This window comes from Pleurodeles waltl, chromosome 2_2, assembly GCF_031143425.1.
Source record: "Pleurodeles waltl isolate 20211129_DDA chromosome 2_2, aPleWal1.hap1.20221129, whole genome shotgun sequence".
NCBI lineage: Eukaryota > Metazoa > Chordata > Amphibia > Caudata > Salamandridae > Pleurodeles > Pleurodeles waltl.
This window is the reverse complement of record NC_090439.1, coordinates 1,016,228,618-1,016,254,645: the sequence shown is the minus strand read 5'-3', so window position 1 is coordinate 1,016,254,645 and position 26,028 is coordinate 1,016,228,618. Positions and strand designations below refer to the sequence as shown.

At 45.0% G+C, this 26,028-nt stretch overlaps 1 protein-coding gene across 2 annotated transcripts in view; it reads left to right on the top strand.

Moving 5' to 3' along the window:
• The window catches only part of ADCY8 (adenylate cyclase 8), a 915,978-nt gene that overhangs the window by 521,890 nt on the left and 368,060 nt on the right, over positions 1–26,028 (top strand). For both annotated transcript variants that reach the window (XM_069220762.1, XM_069220763.1), the window contains exon 5: positions 14,566–14,693. In XM_069220762.1, coding sequence (XP_069076863.1) covers positions 14,566–14,693 — 128 coding nt within the window. The remainder of the gene's footprint in view (positions 1–14,565; positions 14,694–26,028) is intronic.

Genomic DNA, 26,028 nt, shown 5'->3' with positions numbered 1-26,028 from the left:
CAACTATAAAGAAATGTAAAGTGTACTTCAGGGTTTGTAACACATGGTGAGCTTTGGTGTATATCCGTCCTGTGATTTTCCCAATGTTGGGATGTGAGAACATTCTGCCCTCATTGTATTCCTCTCCTCATTTTCAAAAGGTCCTCTAATCCAATATTTAATGTATTCAGCCACATGCTCCATTGGCCACCAATCCAAACTCCTTGGATACCTAATTTCTGAAGAGCTAAATAATTTCTGCCCCATAGGATCCCTGATCTCTGTTCTGCTACTAATGTCAAAACTGTCACTCCCTGTAAACTCCTCTCCAAAACCATCTTCATATGTCACATCCAAGATATATTCATCTAAATCACTTTGAGCGTCTTGTTGATGTTCAACCTGATGCAGTAGATTCTCATTCATACTTGAATCATGGTGGTTTTCCTATATAGGAACTGAAGCTGGCATCACTTGCCAATGTGTACGCATTTGTGCGGGGGTATTCTACGATAGGAACTGAACCTGATGGAGCAGGCCAGTATTGGCGCACATGCACCCTTGTGGAGGCTTTAACTAAAGTGTCCCACATGCCCAGCAGGCATGGGTGTGTGTCAGGGCAAATGTGCCCAGGGAGTGCCGAACACCCATGAATGTTCTCATTGCCCATGAGTGCTGCGCTACCCTTAAGGTAACATGGCAGAATGATTCCTATTAAGTCTGGCTGCAATAGTGGGAGGAGCTTCATGATGTTTGATATTGTTGGATTCAGAATGACAAACCCCTTCAGATGGTGAAGATGGTTTTGTCATCAATGCCCTAGAAATGGCACTTTTAGGAAGTGGTCACGGGGAAGAGCACATCTGTGCATTCCCCAAGTGACCGCTATAAAACTCGGACATCTGGAATGACAGAACCCCTGACATTTGGGACCTGGATAGATAGATTGTGGGGTGAGGGGGTTTTGACACTTGGCCACTCGAAGCATGGGCATGGCCCCACTGAAGATAAAAATCTGCATTCCAGAGCCTCAAGTTGGCCAGGGAGGAAATTTAGGGGAGACATCTGTGATTCAAAGAAGAACCCTTTGTTATAACCCCAACTTCAAAGGAACCAGCTATTTTAACTAGGGGTACTCAATGTCTGCAAGGCAGAGTAACCTTTACGGCGACGCTGGACTGGTGCTGCTGGAATGCATGGGCATACTGCCAGAGGAATCTGTAATGGCCAGAAGGAAAACTGTCCGAGGAGGGGATCTGCGTTCCCCTTCCTTTTGAGAGAGTGGCCTGCGGCTGATTGCCTGCTGCTGTGTAACATGCCGGAGGGTAACTCTTCAAGGGCACGTTGGCTTGCCCCCTGTTCTCAAAGGAGGTCTCAGGGACAAAAAAGACCTCCTGAGAGGGACTTATATCAACGACCGGTAATAGAGTGTTGCCTTTGCTGTGCCTACATCGTATGTTGGATTTTATCTGGCAGCAGTGGCATTAGAGTGGCTTAAGTATTGTATCTGGAGACCGGAATTGCTTGGTGCGGAGCTTGCCAAGGATTGCCTGCACTTCATTGCGGGGACCACTGCATGCCGAAATGTCTGGTTGCTGTGAACAGGATCACCTGGTCAAGGTGATCCTGTTCACAGCAACTATTGTCAAGTGGCCCACTATTGTCAAGTGTGTCTCATTTCTCTCGTGTGAGCCTCAGCTGCATGCTCATTGGTTGCTGTTGTCTTTGGCTGCAACCCTGGGAGGTTGTGCTGTACTTGACTTCCTATGGCATGGCTAAACTAGCGTCCAAGTATGTGACCGGGAAGGCTGGTGCATCTAAAGTCAATGCACACTGGACAGTGTGAGACAGAGAGGTACAGAAACCAAGTTCCGAGTGTGACCGGAGGGAGTAATGCTACTCAAGTCATTTTGTGCTAGATGTTGTACCTTCCAGAGAAGGGCGGATTTACATCCTTCATGGGAGAGTCAGAGATTGTCTGGTGTGATTCAAGTCACTGCACACCAGACAATGCCTCGTTACGAGGATGTACCACATTGGGAATTGCCTTGTGAGTGAACATATGGTAAAGGCGACTCAGATCATTGGACCCCTGATGTTGTGCCTCCTTTTTGTGGAGGTACAGCACTGAGCACTTTTCATGTGAAATCATAACCTGGGGGTCACTGGAGTCTTCATGCCCCAGACTTGCATCCTGACTTAGTAACTTGTCATGTGCAACTGGAAGTGTTGAGGGTGATTCACATCAACAAGCCCCGGTGGTAGCTTTCTGTTCCGGAGGTGCTGAAATTAGCAACTATTTTGTGAAATTAAACTATCTGGCTGAGCTGGGTGCCTCAGTGTCTAATGGTGGCCCAGTGACCCTCCACCTCTGTTTTGCAGTCTTGTGAGTGAACCTCCTGTGGGTAGCCCAAATGTCTCCTCCTTAATTGTTTATCAGCTAACGTTTTCAGTTTCTCCCACCTTGACCCTGGAACCCTGAGATTGGTGACTATCCACGACCAGCCCAGTAACCAGGGAAAGGTTGATACACTTTGTGGTGCATGGAAGGGTAGGATAGTGGAAGCTGGTTGGTGGGTGAGGGGCAGTTTGGGACCCAGGGTGCTCGCAAACACAGTGGCATCCACAATCCGAGTATCGGGGATCGGCATTAGGGTACAGAGAGTGTGTGCGTACGAGTGAGTGTGTGCACACGCCAGCTTATACCCGTAGCACCGCACAGTGGGGCAGAGTGGATGTGTGGGAGTGAGTGCAGGTGAATGCGAAGGCAGTACCGTGGTGCTGATGGTCACGTTGATCCTGTCAGGAAGTTCCTACAGTTGGCATTATGTCTTGCTAGTGCGGCTGCGCGGCTGCGACCTCTGCGAAAGTGTTGTAAATCTTGTATGTATATTTTGCTGCTAATGTTGGGAACAGGGGTGCACCCCAAATTTATGTTGTATGTGATTGTGAAGAATTCTAGTGTGGGTCTTGTGCTGACAACGTTTGACATCTTATGTGAGTGAGAGGAGGGAAGATACCGTTTTTGTTATGTGTACATACAATAGTAGTACAGTTGGGTCTCATATAATGGCGTCCATTGGAAATTGGGGCAAAGGCCCAGAGTTACATTGTAACCATATTTTGTTGACAAGGTGTGTGCTGAATACAATCTTTTTATGCATGCACCGTGTGTGAAGTCTCCTTTGTGCCGTCAGCATGGTTGTGGTGGAGAAGTGCTGTGTCTTTGCTTTACACATTGCCTCTACAATAAGCCTAACTGCTCTGTGCCAAGCTACCCAAGGGTAAGCACAGGTTATCCAGTAATTGTGTCACCCACCTTTGACTGGAGTGGCGGGTTCTGTCTGCCTAGAGTCCTGCCTCCGCCAACCAGAATGTGGCCCCTCCAACAACCACTGATTTCTGTTTCAAATATTCTCCCTAATTATTATCATGCAATCTGCATTTGTCAGTCATTTGCATGGAGTTTTCAGACTTTTTGGACTGCCAGAGTAAGCCTAACCCAGCGGTGCCTCAAGCTCAGGCCACACTGTAACATGCCTTCTAAACCCCATTGAAATGTCATGCAGAAGGTGCAGGCATCACCCCAACATCAAGCACCAGTTCCTCTATGCTCACTCTGTGGCCTCTGCTTCTGCCCTTGTACCTTACATAATAATCATTATTAGGGCTGTTTGAGGTCTCCCAAATGGTTTAATTTTCAAACCAGTCTGTTTCCAGTGTCCCACATCATAGATTCTGCACCTCCAGCTTTGTAGGGGATTGCCTGAGGTAATCTTTCCTCACTTCAGTGTCTTTCAACCCTGGCTTAGTGGTGCACCAGATGGCACAGCATTCATACTTTGTTTAGGTCCCTCCCAACTGTAGTGTTGAGATGGTGAGAAGCACATTCCCGGTCCCAGCTAGTAGCGACCAACCAACATGTCTCCATTTACCTCCTTTTTATAAGCTACCATCTTCAAAGTAATCTGCCTAGACGGGGCCAATGTTTTGTAGCTCTTTCTTTCTGATTACCTGCCCTCCCCAGTCTTCACAGGAATATGAACAGAACTAGCCTTCGCCATTTGCGAGGGAAAAAAACAACAGGAGTGGCAAAGGCAATCAGAGAACTAGATATGGTGTGTCTGCTCCTACCGCTGCAATGGTCATGCCCCCACCAGACATCTTTTCCGAGGACCAGACATGAAGGCGGAACACTCAGTGGACAATGTCACAAACATGCATCCTTAGCCCTGACTTAAAATCTATGGCCCATATTTATACTTTTTTAGCGCCGGATTTACACCGCTTTTTGACGCAAAAGCGGCGCAAACTTACAAAATATAATTGTATTTTGTACGTTTGCGCTGTTTTTGCGTCAAAAAATGACGCACACGCAGCGCTAAAAAAGTATAAATATGGGCATAAATTCTCACAAATAATTTAGAACATTTTTGAAAACTGAGCTATTAAAATTTTATTGCAGTTTATCTCAGCCACTGAGATTGTTGGGCATACACTCTGTCAGCACTCTGAAAGAAAATGGCTAGGGCTTTGCAAAACTTTGAAAACAAAACAATATTTCCATCTGGCAGAATACAAAGTGTAACTTCACACGTGCCGGAAAAATGACTATTATAATGCATAGTCACATTTTATTTACCCAGTCCGTTGTCCTACCTCAATACTTTTGTGTCCTAAAAATCTTTTTAGCCTCAGGTATAAAAGTAGTTTAAAATCCAAAAGAAAACTCAGCTGATCTGGGAGCAGTGGGATCTAGTGTCATTTGAAAGTGGTGGGGCGAATCAAGAGCAGCTGGTCTTGGGGCTATGGCTAACGGAAGTAACTGAATAAAACACCTGTACCCAAATCAAATTAGTTTAAGTAACAGTTGGAAAAATCATGTACTTTGTTTAAATAAGTGAAAAGAAAAGTACCCACCATGTTGGTTTCAAATGTGCAGGGAAGTCCCCAGAGATGCAGGATCAGCATTCAGTTTGGTTGTTGTCTTAAGAGAAGGAAGGCACTTTACTGTGCATAGGATTATGATTAAATAATTATAAATGGAATTTTTATTTTTTTGTTTATATTTCCTAATAAAATGAACTGATGGAAAGGAACATCAGTGAAATCTAGACATAAATTCTGAAGAAAGTTGATGTGAAGAACAGAACCCAACACCCTTTAAACTAAGCACAGGGACAATCTACATGGCCCAGCACATACCTATCACACATAGAACTAAAATAAGTTACAGACCAGAACTGGTACTGACAGCTATACTCCGCTGAACAGTACTCTACAGAGGCTTCCATAGCACACTATCACCTCTTCTGCTGCTCCTCGCTAAATATTTTTTCTACTGATAGGTGCGCCTGACTCTCCCTTGTTAACTGTAGTGAGACTATGTGGTGGTTGTACCGCCAACAGGCTGGCCAGTCCACCAATGTACCACTCCAACTGCCATGGCGGTACCAGCTGCCGGGCTGGAGATAACAATCTTCAGCCCGGCGGCAGCTATTGTGCCGCCGGAGGTATCATGACCCTCCATGACCATGAAAACCATGGCAGTAGGCCCTATCAGTGACAGGCAATTCCTTCCCTGTCACTGATAGGAGGCTGCCCCCAACACTCCCCAGACACCCCCACCCCCCTTCAACCACGCTCCCCCTCCTTTCCAATCTCCCCCATACACACACATGCAGACACACACTCATTCACACAGACATACAGGCATGCATTCATTCATTCATTCACACACACATTCACACACACATTCAAATGTACATGTAGACACTCATTCACATTTCCATTCATACACGCACTCACATGCATACATGCATGCAAACAACACCAAACACACACTTGCATTCACACACACACTCACATATACATCCACACACCCCCACACACAAACACAACACCGCCGCCCCCCTCCCCTGTCGGAAACCCGACTTACCTGTATCCAGGGGGTCTTCTGGCAGGGGACGGGATGGTGCGCTGCTACCCCCAGCAGCGCTTGCCAGCAGAACACCGCCAGGCCGTATTATTTGACATAATACGGCTGGCGGCAGTCTACTGGCGTGGCGCTGCTGGTGGTAGCAGCACCACCTTAATACCGTCTGCCACTACTGCCACAGCCGGATTTCCACCCTTCTTGTGGCGGAAATCCGGCTGTGGTCATAATTTGGCAAACGGATGGGAGCCACGGCAACAGTCTTTTGGAGGCTATCGCCGCAGTGGTAGGCGGTTTTTACTGCCATTGTCATAATGAGGGCCTATGCCTTCGTATAACACTTGGGGTGTGATTGTGTGCTCTTGTTATTTATTGTATTAGGCCGGTCATATATCTCACCCCGCAAAGGATGATGATATTCTTTAGTTTGTTCACCAGCCCGTATTAATAAAATGATAGATTGCAAAGCGTTGTGACCAGACTTTTTCTGTGATGAACGTGTCTTCACTCATATTTCTGCAGCATTTTACATACAGAATGCCTTACTGGTATAAGCCTCTGGGAAGTATTTCAGAGCCGTCACTCCTCTCAATAACCCTGGCAAAGGCCCATCAGACTCACTCTAAAAACATGGCATAACCATAGGAGGAAAAGGAAGTCCATTGCAGAAACAAGTAAAGTACACGTACACTGAGATAATACCCGTCATGGTGGAATTGAGCAGACACCAAGGTGGGTGTTTTTTTCAATAAACACACACACCAGTGCCATAATGCTGCATTATTTACGAGCCTTTGATTGATCGCCCCATGCTTTAAGTTGCATCCAGGGTCACGCTAACACTGCTGTCATTTGTGGCACGTGGTGGGTGAAGTGTTTACTGCAATTGTGTTTTTAAGCAACCAATTCTATGAGGACACAATGAATTGACAAAAATGAGAGGCTCATACGCGGATAACTTTGGGTATGGTCAACATTATTTGCTCCGGCTGAGATGCTGCAGCCATGCTAGTAGCCAGGTGGTCGGAGAGGGGGCTAGAAGGTGGGGAAATGGATTTAATGGAGAGGGCGAGGGAAGTGTTCTATTATTTCTGAAGGAAGTGTAATGTGCTCACTCAAATCGATATAAATACCTGCTCTGTATGTAAATTAATATCTCGCAGTTTATAAAGGCAGCATGAACGTCAAACTATAAGCTGCTATCCATCCACAGTGCTGGCCATGCTTTCTCTAAAAAAAGAATTGCGTTTGCCAATTTCTAGCAGAGATTGTTTCTAGAAAACCACGTAGCCAGACGTCAAGAGCCAACAAACCTAACCTATCCTGCAGTTGCTCTCATGCCGTTTTCAGCATGGAAGTAGAGCTATTATTTGTCGGAGCAGGCTAACACAGCACTCCTTTTCAGACTAGGAGCCTGAGTCTACAGTCCACTGGGCTGTTGCACAACGAGCATTGGTGCAGGCTGAAGTGCACATGTCGGGCTGGCTGTCGCTAAATAGCCAGTCAATCCGACATGAACACTTTAGACTTTAGGCAAGTAATTTGTGCTGCCAATCAGCAGCAGAAATGGCTCCGTGTTACAAACAGTAGGTTTACGATACACAGAGATTTCGAATTTATCATACTTTACCTCTAATACGACGTCCAAAAACTCCCTGTTGTTTCAAGTAGAATATTCAAATCATTATTGTTAAGCATATTGATATATTCCTGTAGAGCATTTTCATGGCCATCCCAGATGAGGAAAAGATCAGTAATGTATCGTACCCACAATACTACTTTCTCCATATGGGCACTGAGGGCATCTGACCATGCTACTTCTTTCTCCTACCATCCCATGTACAAATTCACATGATGGGAGCAAAGGATGCCCCCATCGCTGTACCTTGCTTTTGGAGGTAATATTAATTATCAAATAAAAACACGTTATGTGTAAGACAGGATGACAACATGGACATAAGCATTTCAGTATGTTGGAGAAATTCTATAGGCCGTGTCTTTAAAAAATATCTACATGCTACCATGCCATAGTGATGTTTGATTGATGTATATAATGAAGGCACGTCCATAGTGACCAACAGATAAGTGCTTTGCCATGGAATATTGTCTATTTTCGATAAAACAAAATCTGTGGTATCACGTAAATAAGATGGAAACTCAGTTACATATGAACAGAAAAAGAGATCCAAATATCTTGAGGTATTCTCCAAGAGGGAATCAACCTTGCTCACAATAGGTCTCTTGGAGGATGACATTTATTCTTGTGAATTTTAGGTAGAAAATAAATGCACGGAATTCTTGGAAACTCAGTTCTCAAATATTGATATTCTTCATATTCTATCAATTGATTAGTCAACCATTTAGCTACCATCTCATGGTACATCTTCTGATACTTGGCAATTGGATTTGTTTGCAACCTTTCATAATGATCATTATTTGTCAATTGGCGATGTGCTTCATTTGTATATTCTACAACATCCATAATGACAATGTTCCCACCTTTGTCCGATGGTTTAATAATTATTGATTTGTTATCTTTAAGTTGTTTCAAATCCTCCCAATCTTTAGGAGAAAAATGTCTTGATCTTTCATTCTTTACATGTGGTTTCATACGTAGTTTGTCAACATCACCCACTACCAATTCATGGAAGGTATCAATTAGATTTCCACTCGGTAACTGTGGATTGAATTTACTTGGTAATTTCAAAGAACTAGCTGTGGACAAATCATTGGTGAAACCCATCATTTCCACTTGTGCTGTATTTGTTTGTTTACTAACAGAAATAGCCAGATTGTCCCCTGGATTCTCATTCTCTAAATCACTTATGGCTGCTAATTCCATGGTGGCACTTATTTTAAATCCTGAGTATTCCACATTGTGTGATACCGTTGCAGATTTTGATGGAGGGGTTTTCACTGCATAATGCTTGATGAGACATAGCTTACGCACAAATTTATACACCTCAATGCTTGTATTTGCATAATTCCAGTCAATAGTTGGACAAAAGATGAGCCCTAAATTGAGAATTCTTTCTTGATTAGTGGTTAAAGTACTCTGTGAAATATTTACTATTTTGTTGATGTTCAAAGAATTCCTCCCTGAGCGTGATGGTACATCTAATCATTTTATTTTGTGTCTCTTTCCCTTCCCCCGCCCCGTCTTTTGCCTATATTATATACATATAAACTTTTGGCCAGTTGGCAGAAGTAGAACAATTAAGATTGTTTGTCTATGACCTTCGTCACCTGAAAAGAGATTATAAATATCACTGATATGTCTTCATGTCTCAGGATGCCATTCTAGCCAGCATTGTCACTGTTATTCAGGTTAGACTGTTCAAGCTATCCCAAAGCTACCTTATAGAAAAAAGGAATACAGTTAAGAGGCTTAACTGTAAACATGTTTATATTGTGTGTGTGTCTGAGAGAGACTATGGGTGCCACGGACCGTCCTTTAGGGTGGAGGGGCCACGCCCCCCCACCTTTTTGCCCCTTATGAAGAGTTTCAGCCTCACAGACACTCTTCATGTTAAGCTCAGGCAGCCAGGAGCGAGACATGCGCGATTTGTGCAGGATCCGGCTGTCTGAACTGAATTTTGGTGGGCTAAAGAGGTCACAGCTCCTATGGGCGTGACCTCCTCGGTTCAGCAACGGTGCCTCAAGGCCCTCCCCCTCTGTGACAAGGGGAAGCATCACTTATTGACTTCGACCTGGGCACTTCAGGTTGAAGCCCTGAAGCGCCCTGGGTGAGTGTCAATCAGTGACACCTCGTCATAGAGTGGGGTGGGGTCAGAAGTCTCACTGACCCTATCCCACTCTGTGACAAAGTTGGGACTGCTGCCTTCCCTCATTGACTGACCAGAAAGGGAAGGCAGCAGTCCCAACCCTTCTGGGACCTCCGAGCTGAAGGTAAGTGCATGTGTGTGTTTTTTAAATGAATGTTTGGTGCATGTGTATGTTTTAATGTTGATGAGTGTTGTGAATGGATGTGCGTGCATCCGTGTGTGAATGAATAAGTGGGAGTGTGCTTTCCTCCCGCCACCCTCCCTCCTAAAATTACCGGTGGCCACTGACTATGGGGCAGACTGTGGGACTTTGTGTGTGCTTAAGTTTAAACGCACCTCTGCCATAGAAGAAAAAAATCTGAGTAACAATTTATTAAAACTTAGTGGGTAAATCTTCTTAAGGGACAGATTCAAGAATGTGTTTATGACTATGGGAGGGAAGTCATGGATATCTTAAGGATTTTGAAGGGCCTTGGGCCGAACACATTTTGGGGCCCCTGTTTCCAACAACTTTGGTTTGCGGATCCATTTTTAGCTAATTCACACCCATTGAATTACATGTTAGAATTTAAAAAATCATAAAAGAAAGAATACAAATTATACCAATACATGTATAAAATCTGCACAGTCTCACCCATACCCTTTATGATCCCTCCTTTTCTTCATCTGAGCTTGGACTATCTTTATTCACAAATAACTCACCACACGGCACTATGAGGCAGCCCACTACGAGGCTATAGTGTATTTTAACTACATTCTGTGGCCAAAATAAGATATTTCAGATTTCAAACCTGGCAATTTGCAAAACAATGACATCACAGTAAATAACATCACAAGACCTTTAACATGATGATGAGATTACAAGAAACTACCACAGGACATGTTATATGGACGGTGTGCACTATGATTCTTAGAACTTCACTAAGAGATCTGAGGGCTAGGTTGAACCCATGGAGATATTTCATTGTGCACCATAGTAGCAGTTGAGCATGCCTCACCAAGCCTTGCTATTTGCTAACATTGTTTATTTACCAGCCTTAACCCTGCCATTTATCAGTACTATTTCTGTCCACTGCGTGTGGGCCATTGGGTGTACCCTTTCCAGTCTTTTCATTACTCTCAAACTCTACAGAGCTTCCAGCTCCAACCTTTTTCACACAAGTACAGTAGCTTTATTGTCATTTGCATCTGCCAATAAAAGGAAAGAAAAAGAATTAAGCGGAGAAACGGACAGAAAGAAGCGAGTGAAAGAGGATGCAGGGTGGGAAAAGCAGTATAGGGCAGAGGAGGCAAGGAAAAAGAGAGAGAAGTAATTGAAGTAAGCAAAAGAAAGGAAGAGAAATGTAAGGAAGAGGGATAGAAGAGTAGATTAGAAGGATTTAATAGGGCAGGAATTAAGTGAACAACCTACGTTGATCATGCAAAATGAGATGGGGATGAAAGAATGAGAGGAGAGGGAAAAGAAAAGATGAAAGAAAGAATAAGAGGCAACATTATAGTGAGAACATGGGAGTATAAACACAGAATGGCAAGAAGTATGAGAACTGGGAGAAAGGATGAGTGAACAAAAGAAAGAGGAAAATCGGATGGCACAGGAAGGCTTGAGAAGAGAGAATTAGACATGTGTAAAAAGCGTTTGAAGGAGGATGTAGAAACTAAGGGCCTGATTCACAAAGGCATACATACACTTTTGTGTATGTTTACGATTGTTTGCTATTCACAGAGTGATTCGTGGTAGTATCTTTATAAGTGCAGAGTCTCTGCACATAAAAAGATAGGACATTCTTATCTTTTTATTTGCGAAGATTCCTTGGTGGCTCGGGCCTTGATTACTAATGGAGAGCAAAGGGACTGGCGGAATGGAAGCAGAAGGAGCAGAAGTGAAAAGTAGTCAAACGAAGGTGCAGCAGTGTAGTGCGAAAGGAGGGGGAAGAAAGATGAACTATAGAGAGATAACAGAGAGATGGTGTGGAGAGGGGGGAGAAATAGAAATGAATAGAAAGACTTTGAAACCATACGCAAACTTGTTAGTATTTCATCCAGACCTTATATTGAACTATGAGCTGTAAGAAAAAAAAATCACTTGTTCACTCATTCATTCACTAGCAGATCTGTTGTATCTGCTCACTTACTCACTTGCTCACCCACAACCTGTGTACACTCACAGTGTTCTCGCAGTCACTTACTTGTTTGTTCATATGTGTACGCACTCAATACTCTCACACACTGAACCATGTACGATGGTATTTTACATATGAAATCTGTTGCCACAACTTGTTTGGCCCTCATTTGCACGGCAATCGGAATTATAAATTGAGTTATAGTTATGACACCCTCTCAGTTTTCCTCTGATAAAATTCTGGCAGATCAGACTTGCCAAAATATATTGGTGGAAATTTACCTGAAAAAAGGCACATTGTGTAATTCTTTGGGTTAAAAAATTATATTGCATGTTAAGCCCCGTTTTCTTTGTAAAAACTGAGACTAGAAGGTACTTACTGTACGTAAAGGTACCTCCCAAGTGTGGTAAATACCAGTGGCGTAGCGTGGGGGGTAAAGGGGGGTCCGACCGCACCGATCGCAACATCGGGGGGGACATGATCGCACTCGCAAGTGCTAAAATCCACGGGTTAGGGGGCGCAAATTACTTGCCTTCCCCCGGGTGCTGACAACCCACGCTGCGCCACTGGTAAATCCCTCTCCTATTATGACACACTCATAACGAGGACCTTAGTATTTTGACCTTGCACTGTGAAAAATTTGATTGTAACGTGCTAAGGCAACAGAAATGCCATCTGTTGGTCTGTAGTGAAAAGTTTGGAAAATGTTTCTGTGCATGGCAGACAATCACTACATGCAGACGCGCTGCACTTTTTCACACATAGTGCAACTAAGGGGTTTCTTCTTCATAATTAAAGAATACTAAAAATACCCAGATTGTTAACATTATTCCTAAATGTGCTTAAAGTAGCTAATTTATGCTAGAATGATGTGTAGCACCACTGGCTTGTCCACACACTGAGTTTTTTGGAGATGCTTTTGTTTCAACTATATGCCAATACATAATTTTCTTCTTATTTTGTTTTCTCTGCACTGGGAAGGCATTTCATAGGTGGAGCGTGGGTGTTCCAAATCATTCACCCATGGTTTTTGGCACATTCCCTGATTTACCAAGACAAGCAAACCTGGGAATTCATCAAAATTGTAAAAGCTTCCCAATAGATACGCAACAAGGATACATTTCTTTATTTCTCCTCGTTTTTCTCTCATACAAGTGTGCTGCATTCTGTGGCACACTTAGCAAGAGGTACACACCTGATAGAATTATGTTTATGCAGGAACGTTTCCCTTCCAGCACAAAAACAATTCCGCCTGCAGAGCGGGCACCCTTGCACCCTGGTGCACACAGTGCACCAGTACAGGCAGAGAGCAGGAATGTGCCATATCTTAGGAAATATGGAGCATTGCTGATCCCTCCCTTTGATGTAGCTCATCACAGTAAGCTGCACTGCATTAAATCTTAATAAATCTACCCCTAAATATTCACCTTTTTAATCCAGATAGTAAACCTTGTTTGGGATTAACTTTTCACTGGCACTATACCTTGGATAAGCACAAGAAAGTCTAGGAGAGACTGCCACTCCCTTATTATTGATTGTTGTTCGTTTTTTATCCAGTATTACTTATTTATGGGGAAAGAAGAGAGTTCTAAAAAGCCTGATAAGCATCCAGGTAAAGATTATCGAATTTGGCTGGATGTACTGGCTCAGTTAATGAGGGGCACCTTGGAAGGTGGGGCCCTGGGCCACAGCCCATTTTGCCCATGCATTAAAACTCCTCTTAAGGAAGTAGTACTTAAGGAGTACTATTTTATGTACTTTTAAATGACTTTTTGAATCGCTCCCAAAATGTCAACTCCCTATTAGTAAAAGTGCAAAGAGGGCAAAGACTTTCATATTTATAATTGTTACACGCGAGTATTCCCTGAATATTCCCATTTTAAATATTTTTGTGGCTGATTCCCAAAGGTGCTTGAGAGTATGTAAAATAGTGCTCCTGTTGTACTACTTTCCATACTCATAAATGCCTTTGGGAATCTCCTCCATTGTGTCTGTGAGGGAAAGGCAGCAGCTGAAGTTCACCTGTGGACGTTTCTTTGCTTTTAACATAGCACCGTGTGTGATACGATCTGAAAAATGGCAATGGCCACAGCTACTACTTTGAAAATACACATTCAAGTATGTACATAATCTGTTCAAGTAGTCAATTAACCATATATAATCTTCCAATATTTACCTCCTGGTTACCCCATACATGCTTACTGCCAAACAGGTGTACACAGATGACAATTGGGGAGCTCTTTTCTTCTCCAACCAAGAATACACAGCTGATGGGCATTCATTTAACCCGTTATCACTTGGAACTTGAACATTATTAAACTATTAAATACTGTAGAATTTATATTTGACATTGAATTTCAAAATGTTGATCAGATATGCTTGTTGTTCGTAAGTGTGCACGCATTGTGAATAATATGCATAGTTCTCATTTATTTACATATGACTATACTTTTATATCATTAAAAAGACATTTGACTCAAATTTCAATGTTTCATAACTAGAAGTGAGGGTAGAAAGCAATGGAACCATCTGTGTATGTTTCCGATTATACATATTGCCTAATTTTTCTATTCATAGAAATGGAAATAAGAAATAAAAGGTAGATCATGTATATAGATTTATGAACTTTTAAAAAACTTTTTGTACAATACACACAGTTCTGTAGCCATCACTCCCTCATCATTCAAAAGCATATCTTTCCTGTGCTGCTAGAAATCATATTTTTCTTTTGATGCATTTCATCTAGGAACATCACTGCCTTAGAATTAAAATCCTGGGGGATTGTTATTACTGTGTATCGGGGCTCCCTGAACCTCGCCAAGACCATGCTCACTGCTGTGTCGAAATGGGTCTCAGCATGATCAAGACTATCAGGTAAATATATGCTTTGTTTTCTCTGTGTGTTATCTGTTAAAAAGTCCTACCTCTTTTCATAATATCTTTAAAATGGTCAATCACATAAGTCAATCGACTATTTCCTCCTGAAATCCCATTTGTAACGCCAATATTGCATTAGCCTGTTAGGGAACCGTGAGAGTAGCTTTGATATGTTAATCATATATACATAATGTTAACCTATATTACATATATAAGTATGTACTTGTATATGTTAATATCATCACTGTTATGTATGTTCAGCCTTGTAATGCAAGACCAGAGTCTGTCCGAGTCTTTTTGCTGTCATTAGTGTGGACATCCGCTTTTGTTTCCCACTAACATTTCATACCCCACAAGCATGTTTCTTTGTCAAACTATTGATCTAAAAATATTACATCCACTACATTGTCTTCCACTACTTCATCAAGTTGAGCGTGTATTAACTATTCTTAAACTCCACAACGACTTGTCGAGACGTACATTCTGATGCAGTGGTAAGGTCAATACAGTGATTGCAAGATTTCTGTAGGTCGGCAGTTCAACCATGACAAATGTGTAGATCACCTATTAATACTAAAGTAAAAGATAGAATTGCATTGTCTGCCCAACAATATATTTGTATTCTGCTCTGTTTAGATAAAGGCATCCTCCAAATGGGTGCTTCAAGCTCAGGTGTTTTACATTAATGGAAATTGTCATATTTATCAACATTAAATGGGATCTCTGTGATTCCACACTGACCACTAAATATGTTTGCTTCACACTCTCAGCTCCTTTCACTTAAAGAACGAGTTACTTACCTTCAGTAACGACTTTTCTGGTGGATACATTAGCTACCTGTGGATTCCTCACCTAATGAATACTCCCATGGCGCCAGCATTCGACGGAAATCTTCTTACTAGTCTCTGCACGTCGACGAGGACGTCACTCTAGCCCACGCGACGCCGTCTGACGTCATACAGGCAATAAGAGGTCCTCGACGACGTGCGGACGTCAGTACCAATCATTTTTTACGTGCATGAGAACAACCAGGCAATGCAATGAAAGAGCAAGGCAACATCCCATTACATTGTAAAAATACACAACATTGCATGAATAACTGTAAATCTTTTATATATATATATAACTCTCTCTTTTTAAAATATATATATACACATCAAGTATATACACAAAGATATATACATATATATAAATATAATATATACAACATCTATTGCACCCTCAAAGACCAAGAGGAGCGTACTCAAGGATTACTTGGTAAGACCAAAAAGGCAACGGGGAGGCGGGTGGGACCGTGAGGAATCCACAGGTAGCTAATGTATCCACCAGAAAAGTCGTTACCGAAGGTAAGTAACTCGTTCTTCTGATGGATACAACTACCTGTGGATTCCTCACCTAATGAACAGAGTCCCAAAGCAGTACCACGCCTGGCGGTGGGTGCCCAAATGGTCAAACCAAGAAATCCTGCAGCACTGACCGTGCAAAATGGCCGTCCCTTCTAACCTCAGAATCCAAACAGTAATGTTTTGCAAAAGTGTGAAGGGACGACCAAGTTGCGGCCTTGCAGATGTCGACCACAGGAACACCTCTGGCCAAGGCCGAAGTGGCCGACTTAGCTCTGCTGGAATGAGCTCTAATGCCCTCAGGAGGATCCTTCTTTGCCAAAGAGTAACAGATTTTAATGCAAAGAACAACCCACCTGGATAGTGTTCTCTTGTGGACTGACTTTCCTCTCCTCTTGCCCACGTATCCAATAAACAGCTGATCCTCCATTCTGAAATCCTTTGTTCTATCAATAAAGAAGCTCAACGCCCTCTTTGGGTCCAGACGGTGCAGTCTTTCTTCCTCTTTGGAAGGATGAGGCGGAGGATAGAACGTGGACAAAGTAATTGCCTGAGCCAAATGGAAAGGTGAAACAACCTTCGGGAGGAAAGCAGCCTTGGTCCTCAACACCACCTTATCCCCATAAAAAGTTGTATAAGGGGGCTTTACTGATAAGGCCTGCAACTCACTCACTCTCCTTGCTGATGTTATAGCTATCAGGAAGACTGTTTTTAAAACCAAATACCTTAAGGGGCAAGAATGCATAGGTTCAAAAGGGGACCCCATAAGGAAAGTCAGGGCCAAGGACAAATCCCATTGCGGCATAACGAATGGCTTTGGAGGATATTTATTTAGAAGACCTTTCAAGAATCTGATAACAATAGGGGATTTAAATAAAGATGGTTGGTCTGGAAGACATATGAAGGCTGACAAGGCCGATAAATAACCCTTAATGGTAGCCACTGCACAACCTTTCTGCGCTAGAGACAGAGCAAAAGACAAAACGTCCGATAGATGAGCATGCAAAGGATCAATCTGCCTCTCTCCACACCACGCAACAAATTTAGACCATCTATTAGCGTAGATAGATTTAGTGGAGTGTCGCCTGGCCGCTAATATAACATCCACTACCTCAGGCGGGAGAGAGAAGGAACTCAGGTTGCCCCGTTCAATCTCCAGGCATGTAGGTGCAGACTCTGGAGGTTGGGGTGTAGAACCTGCCCCTGCGACTGCGAGAGGAGGTCTGCCCTGAAAGGGAGACGGAGCGGAGGGCACATTGAGAGTTGGAGAAGGTCGGAGTACCATACCCTCCTTGGCCAATCTGGAGCTATTAGGATGACTAGAGCCCGGTCCTGGCGAATCTTCCTCAATACTCGAGGAATCAAGGGTATGGGAGGAAACGCGTAAAGCAACTGGCCGCACCAGGTTATTTGAAACGCGTCCCCCAACGCTCCCTGCATCGGATACTGGAGGCTGCAGAATAACGGACAATGCGCGTTCTCTCGAGTGGCAAACAGATCTACCCGAGGAAACCCCCACCTCTGGAAGATTAAACGGACTTGATCTGGATGGAGACGCCACTCGTGGTCTGCCGAGAATTGGCGACTGAGACTGTCCGCACGCACGTTCAAGACTCCGGCCAGATGGTTTGCTATCAAGCAAATCTGATGGTCCTTTGCCCAGGACCATAGTCGAAGAGCTTCTCTGCAGAGAAGGTACGACCCCACTCCTCCCTGCTTGTTTATGTACCACATCGTGGTAGTATTGTCCGTTAGGACCTGTACCGACTGACCACGAAGGGAAGGGAGGAAGGCCTTGAGAGCCAGACGTACAGCCCGTAACTCTAACAGATTGATGTGAAACATCTGTTCCTCTGGAGACCAAAGACCTTTGATCTCCAGATCCCCCAGATGAGCTCCCCACCCTAGAGTGGAAGCATCCGTTATGACTGTGGCCACTGGTGGCGACTGCTGGAACGGCTTTCCTTGTGAAAGATTGTTGCTTGCAATCCACCACTTCAAATCCACAGCAGCATCTCTGGAGATCTTGACAGTACCCTCTAGATCCCCTTTGTGTTGAGACCACTGCCTTCGGAGGCACCACTGAAGAGCCCTCATGTGCCAGCGAGCATGCGTGACCAACAGAATGCAGGAGGCAAACAGACCGAGCAGACGAAGGACCTTGAGGACTGGAACTACCGCTCCATTTCGAAACATTGGAACCAAATCCTGAATATCTTGAATCCGCTGAGGCGGAGGAAAGGCCCGACCCAATGTTGTATCCAGTACTGCCCCTATGAACAGGAGGCGCTGAGAGGGCTCTAGGTGAGATTTGGGCTCGTTCACCGAAAAACCCAGGTCGAACAACAACTGGGTTGTTGACTGCAGATGATGCGACACAAGCTCCGGGGACTTGGCTTTGATCAACCAGTCGTCCAAGTAAGGGAATACTGCTATCCCCTTCCTTCTGAGTTCTGCCGCAACCACCGACATCACCTTCGTGAAGACTCGAGGTGCTGAAGTAAGACCAAACGGAAGGACCGCAAACTGATAGTGCTGCGATCCCACCACAAACCGGAGATACTTCCTGTGTGACTTGAGTATCGGGATATGAAAGTAAGCATCCTGCAAGTCGACAGACACCATCCAGTCTTCCTTGTTCAACGCCAAAAGCACCTGTGCTAGGGTCAGCATCTTGAACTTTTCCTGCTTGAGGAACCAATTCAAGATCCTCAGGTCCAGGATTGGTCTCAAACGACCATCCTTCTTGGGAATCAGGAAATACCTTGAGTAACATCCTCGACCCCTTTCCTGCTCTGGGACCAACTCCACCGCGCCCTTTGAAAGGAGGGCTTGTACCTCCTGTTCTAGCAACAGGAGGTGTTCTTCTGAACAATAAGAAGGGCGGGGCGGGATGAGGGGCGGGAACTCCCGAAAGGGAAGGGTGTAGCCTTTTCCCACAATACTGAGAACCCAAGTGTCCGTTGTAACAGTCTTCCATTTGGTGAGAAAATGCTGTAATCTTCCCCCTACAGGAGAGGAGTGAGTGGGAAATGGTGGGAGCCTAAGGCTGCTTCCTCTGCTGCACCCCGCCAGAGGATGAGGAAGAGGCAGAGTGCTGCTGAGAGGCTCCTCTGGTGCGGACCCTACCTCTCCCCCTAAAAGATCTATAGGGATGGGAAGAGGCAGGTTGCTGATATCTTCCCCGAAAGGAAGAGGAGGAAGAGCCACGCCCAAATCCACGAAACCTCCTGAAAAATCTGGAAGAGGCCGTGGAAGAAGGAGCTTGGAGCCCTAACGACTTAGCCGTGGCCCTGCTCTCCTTAAAACGTTCCAAGGCCGAATCAGCCTTGGCTCCAAACAGTTTGTCCCCATCAAACGGGAGATCCAACAAAGTGGACTGTACATCCGCAGAAAAGCCCGAGTTACGGAGCCAGGCCTGTCTCCTTGCCACCACTGTTGTGCCCATTGCTCTGGCTACCGAGTCGGTCTATATCCAGTGCCGTCTGGATAATCTGGGTCGCAGCAGCCTGGGCATTTGAAACAACATCCAAAAGACCCTGGGGAAGCTCTGTAAATGATGAGGAAATGTCATCCATCAGAGCATGAATATACCTCCCCAGGATACAGGTTGCGTTGGTGGCCTTCAACGCCAGACTGCAGGACGAAAAAATCTTCTTGGACTGCGCCTCTAGTTTCTTTGAATCTCTGTCCCCAGGCACCGTCGGGAAAGAACCAGGCGCTGACTTGGATGAACAGGAGGCCTGCACCACCAAGCTCTCCGGCGTAGGGTGCCTAGACAGAAAACCAGGGTCAGTCGGAGCCGCCCGATACCTCCTGGCCACGGCTCTGTGAACTGCTGGGGAAGATGCCGGCCTCTTCCACACCTCTAACACCGGATCCAGCAGAGCGTCATTAAATGGCAAAAGAGGCTCCGCCGCAGCTGAGGCCGGATGTAGCACCTCTGTTAGAAGGTTTTGTTTAGCCTCCACCACCGGCAAAGGCAGGTCCAAAAAACTAGCTGCCTTCCGTACCACTGCATGAAAGGAAGCAGCCTCCTCAGTGTATTCTCCCGGGGACAAAAGATCCCACTCAGGGGAAGTGTCCAGCCCACTGGCCGACTCCAGACCACGCAGCCCATCACCCGAGTCCTCTAGCTCTCCTTCCTCCAGGGCTCGTTGGTACTCCTGCTCCTCTAATACACGGAGAGCACGTCTCCTCGAATGAAGCCGTTGTTCAATACGGGGAGTCGACAATGCCTCCGCCGAAGTCGAAGATCGGCGCCGATCTTCAGAAGCCACCGACGCCGCGTCCGGCGCCACAGGTAACTTCGGCGCCGACGAAAGAGCAGTCGAAGCAGATGGACCCACCGGAGTCACAGGCCGAAATCCCGACGTCGACGGGATGGAAATCCCCGGGGCCAATCCCTCTGAAGCCACCGGAGCGGCCACCGGCGCCGACACTGGCGCCGAGCCCACGTTCCCAAAAGGGAGAAAGGGCATAAAGGGTGCCAGCCGAAAAGGCGCAGGATCACCCAACGAAAAGGCCAAAGGCCCAGCCGGAGCACCCCCTGGAGCCATCTGTTGGAAGATGGCATACATCGCATTCAAGAATGCGGAACTATCGGCTCCAGGGGTGGGAAAAGCCGGATACTGGGGTGCCTGTCTCGGAGGCGACCCCGACGCCGGCCTCGACGTCTGCAACGCCGGAGAAAACACCTGAGGCTCCAATACCTCAATCACCGACGCCTGTCCAGGTGAAGTTGGAGACGCCGGAGAGGGCAACGGCGTCGAAGGATGCGGCGTAACCGTGGGACTGATCTCCCATGTCCTTCGGCGCCGATCCGAAGACCTGGAACGAGTCTCCTTCGAATGACGCCGAGATTCTCTACGGCGCCGGGAGTCTCGATGACGCCGATGTCTTGGAGAAGAAGACTTCTTGTGATGCTTCTCCTTCGATTTCGCCATAAACAGCTTCGCCTCACGTTCCTTGAGGGCCTTTGGATTCATGTGCTGGCATGAATCACAAGTCGAGACGTCGTGGTCGGAGCTCAAACACCAAAGGCAATCGGAATGAGGATCCGTCACCGACATCTTGCCTCCACACTCACGACAAGGCTTGAATCCAGACTTTCTCTGCGACATTATTACCACAGCGAAAGACTACGCAGCAAAAATACACTGTAACCACAAAAGTAACAGTTGCTCCCTCGAAGATAACCGTTTCGAATGCACGGAAAAAAGGGAACTGACGTCCGCACGTCGTCGAGGACCTCTTATTGCCTGTATGACGTCAGACGGCGTCGCGTGGGCTAGAGTGACGTCCTCGTCGACGTGCAGAGACTAGTAAGAAGATTTCCGTCGAATGCTGGCGCCATGGGAGTATTCATTAGGTGAGGAATCCACAGGTAGTTGTATCCATCAGAATATGCATTTTCTAAAAACTATCTGTATTTTCATACAAGGTATTTATTGGGCTAATAGGGTTGGATTCTACATTATACATATTAACATTGGAGACACATTGTTTGTTCTCAATTAGACAATTCTTTACTTCACGATTGGAGCCTTTGTAAGAACCCGTTCTTTCAAGGGGATGTACAAAACACCTCCTGTGATACCAGGCCAAAGTGAAAATTTAGGAGAGACAGACTTTCACTTTCATGATATTTTGCAAGTTGAACCCAAACTGGTGAATCTTGTCAGTGCCTAATGTAGCACAATTCTGTGGTGCCATTGACATTTTTCTATTATTCACTCATATACACCTCTCTATGACGAAAACTCCCATGCCATGCCATCTTTTGCTGATTAACATTAATATTTCTCTTTTTTTTTTAAAACAAAAAGGTGTTGGACCTGGCCCTATTTGCAGGGTCATCCCTAAACTTTTTGCCTCCTTCCTCCTACTTTTATGACCAGTTTTTGTTGGCTTTAGAACTCTGGCCATTTTACCACTGCTAACCAGTGCTAACGTGCATATGCTCTCTGTGTAAATTGGGTTGTTGATTGGTTTATCCATGATTGACCCGACTGATTTTCTAGTGAGCCCCTAGTAAAGTGCACTAGAAGTGCCCAGGGCCTGTAAATCAAATGCTACTAGTAGGCCTGCAGCACTGGTTGTGCCACCCACATTAGGAGCCCTGTAAACATGGATCAGACCTGCCACTGCAGTGTCTGTGTGTGCAGTTTTAAACTGCCAATTCATCCTAGAAAGTGTACCCACTTGACAGGCCCAAACCTTCCCTTTTTCTACATGTAAGGCATCCCTAAGGTAGGCCCTATGGGCAGGGTGCAGTGTTTGTTAAAGGTGGGACATGGACTGAGGTGTTTTACATGCCCTAACAGTGAAAGACCGCTTAACCCAGCTTTCACTGTTGCAAGGCCTTTCTCTCTCATAGGTTAATATGGGGGCTGCCTTTAAATATTATGAAAGTGGAGATTACATTTGGGAGCAGATTGAAATGTGGAGTTTGGGGTCTTTGAACTCACAATTTAAAAATACATCTTTTAGTGAAGGTGGTTTTTGGATTGTTCGTTTGAAAATGCCACTTTTAGAAAGTGGGCATTTTCTTGCTTAAAACATTCTGTGACTCTGCCTAGTAGTGAATTCCCTGTCTGGGTCAAACTGACAGTTGGGCTGGTGTGAATTCCCTCTAGACAGTGAGACAAAGGTAGAAGAGGAGTAGCCTGCATATCCTGATGGGCCATTGGTGCTAGCGTGGAGGGAGGAGTGGTCACTTACAACTGAATGGGCTGTGCCTGCCCTCTCACAATGCAGTCTCCAACCCCCTTGTGTGAGTCTGGTGCCTGGCCTGGGCAAGGCAGGATCAACAGAGACTTTCCTTTGAAGTTTGCCAAATTCAAAGGCAGAAAGGGGTATACGTATTGAACCCAAAACACCACATTTTCAGATTTCTTCAAGGATTCAAGAGGAACCTCTTCCAAGGAGAAGAGCTGAGGAGAAGTGCTGCCCCTGCCTGTGACTGTGTTTTGTTGGGCTATCCTGCAGTTGCTGCTTTTGCCTGTAAAGGGGGGACAAAGACTGGACTTTGTTGTGCATTCCTGCTTTAGAAGTATCTTCAAAGACTTGAGCTGAGCTTGCCTCCTGTTTTTGAAGTCTCAGGGCCATCAAAGACCTCCTCTGCCAGCACTTTGACCCTCTGGTGAGACTCCTGCCAATTGTGCCCCATTCAGTCCCTGGGCCCTTGAGAGGTGAAGCTGGTGGAAAGGCTGGTGGAAAAGGACTGACATTCACGTAAACACAGCCATGTGGGGAAATTTCCGATGCACCATCCGCAACGTAGCTGATAAACAACACACCGCCAGCCTCTTGGCTGAAATCAATGCTATGCCTGTATAGCAGCTGGAAGATTGACGCAATGCGGCTGGAGAAATGACACGCAACACCCCGTAGCGAAGTCTGATAATAACGCAAATCCCACGCAGCGTAGTTTCCTGACACTGTGCGACCGGATTTCAACGCTGGGCGTGAACAATCGATGCAAAGCCTGTCCGGACCTGAGGTGCCCGTCTGGAAATCGACGCATCGCTCTATCGCGAGGGAGGAAAAACAACGCATCTCCAACCCAACCGGAGAAGGAAACGACGCACAGCCTCACTTGCGAGTAAGGATTCAATGCATTGCAGACTTTTCCGACGCACGCTCACCTGTGCGGCTTTATTTTTGACACAAACCAGGTACTTTGTGTAACAACAGCGTTCTCATTGTGTTCCAAGGAGTAAGGAATAAGTTATTCTTTTCTAAGTTTATATCTTGACTTATGTATGTTAGATTTTTGTTTTTTTGGTCGTGTTTGATTTAGATAAATATTATCTATTTTTCTAAACTGGTGTGGTGTCCATTTTGGAGTGTTTCACTGTATTACTGTGTGTGTTGGTACAAATACTTTACACATTGCTTCTGGGGTAAAGCCTTTCTGCTTGTGGCAAGCTACCAAGGGGGTAAGCAGGGGTTAATGAGGTGTGTTTCTCCTTTATCCTGACTAGAGTGAGGGTCCCTGCTTGGACAGAGTGCAAACTGACTGCCAACCAGGGACTCCATTTCAAACAAAAGGTTTTATATATAGACACTATGCCAAATCTCCAAATGTGTTTGACATGCGTAGATGACCATTTCTAATCCAGTGTGTTTGAGTGTAGCTTCAAACTCAAGCCATTTTTAGCTTCTTTCAGTTTCTGCTTCTGAGAAATGCTATCTAATTTTAAAGCATCATCATGGTTCTGACAATAAATCTTTTGCTTGTACTGTAACATTTGTTGCAGGAACAATGAGGTGATGAATGGAATGCTTGAATTAATCTCAGCCACTGCAAATAACTTGGGCCACATTTTAGTCCATCTTTTTTCAACCACTATGCCACTATAGACAAATGCCCACCTCATGCTAATCAGTACTGAACCTGCTTTTCATGGGAACAGCCTGTCCCAAACTGCCAGATGAAAACCCCTCTGTAAGGGACCACAAGCAACCACAGTCCAGTTTTGACTTGTTTAGGTTTCATAGGTGAGGTGTAGCTTATGTCCAATAATACACAGAGCAAGGGGCCCACATCTGGTGGCATCTGTTCCCACTCGGGGTATAAACTACAATAAAAAGGTTGATGAAAAGAATGCTTGAATTAAAATCAGCCACTGGCAATTGTTTGGGGACCCACTGCAGTCCATCCATTTACACCCATCATGCCACTTTAGACAAAGGCCCGCCTTATGCAAAGCAGTACTGACTGTGGTTCTCATGTGAACTTTCCACCTCAAACTGCCAGGTAAGACCCCTTCCAGAAGGGACCACAAGCAATCCCACATTGGTTTCAACCTGCTTAGGTCTCTTCAGTTGAGGTATAGCTTGAGCCCTATGGCACAGTGAGTACAGGACCCACGACTCAGCATACCCGTCTCAGTAAGGGCATAAACTGCAACAACAAGGTGATGGATGGAATGCTTGAGTTAAACTCAGCCACTGTGTAAGAAAGTTCTCCTTTTTGCCCTGGTCACCCCCAAACGTTTTGACTGATACTGGTGGTTACTGACTCTGACTTTGCTCTGGGTACTGTTACCCAGTCCCAGGGCCAGTGCTCTGTTTAAAATGGAATATGCAAATTAGACTAATTATAATTGGCTGTACCAACCTACCTCAAGTCTGTAGTAAATGTTACAGCAAGTAGGTTTAGGAAACTCCAGCATAGATAGTACACAGATAGGTGCACTGCTGTGGTACCTAGTGTCATTTTAAAAGCAGGCCAGCAGTACTGCCTGCTGTTAGGTTAAAGTTAACCCCAGATTTGACTTTGGTATTAAACATACTTCAAAAGTCCTAAGCTACCTACTTTTTACATATAAATCATCCCTAATGTATGCTCTAAGTGACCCCATGATTGGGTGCAGTGTAACTATACGCAGGGACTTTATAAAAGATGTTTTGTAAGCCTTGGTGAGGGAAAAATAGCCACATTTGCTTTTCCCCAGTGAATGGGCTCTGTAGGCTAACATGGAGAGACTTTATTTCAAAATAATAAAGTCTTATTTTCCATAGGAAGGAGCTAAATATAAAAAGTTTAGTATTAGAATGACAGTTATAATAAATCCAACAACTTGCCACTGTTGAAATTAATATAACTGGTACCTGGAAAGAGTTTTAGATCTTCAGCCCTGTAGTGCCCTTCTCTGATTGGTCAACCTCTGGCAATCTGAGCCAGATTGCCTTGATGAGGTATGAAGTGGCCTGGGCTGAAACAAAGAAAGTATCTGGTGGGAGGAGAACTCCCTGGGCAGATGGTAGAACAGGATGGGGTACAGTACACCTGCCCAGGTGAGGATTAACGAATAGAAATATCTTTATTTCTCGTCTTTTCCTCTTTCTATGTCTGCTGCATCCTTAGAAGACTGTTTTCATGCAGGAAGGTGACCCTTCTTGCACAAAAAGAATCCTGTATGAAAAGCAGGCACCCTTGCACCATGGAGCAAGGGTTCCTGTGTGGGTCTCTACAGCAT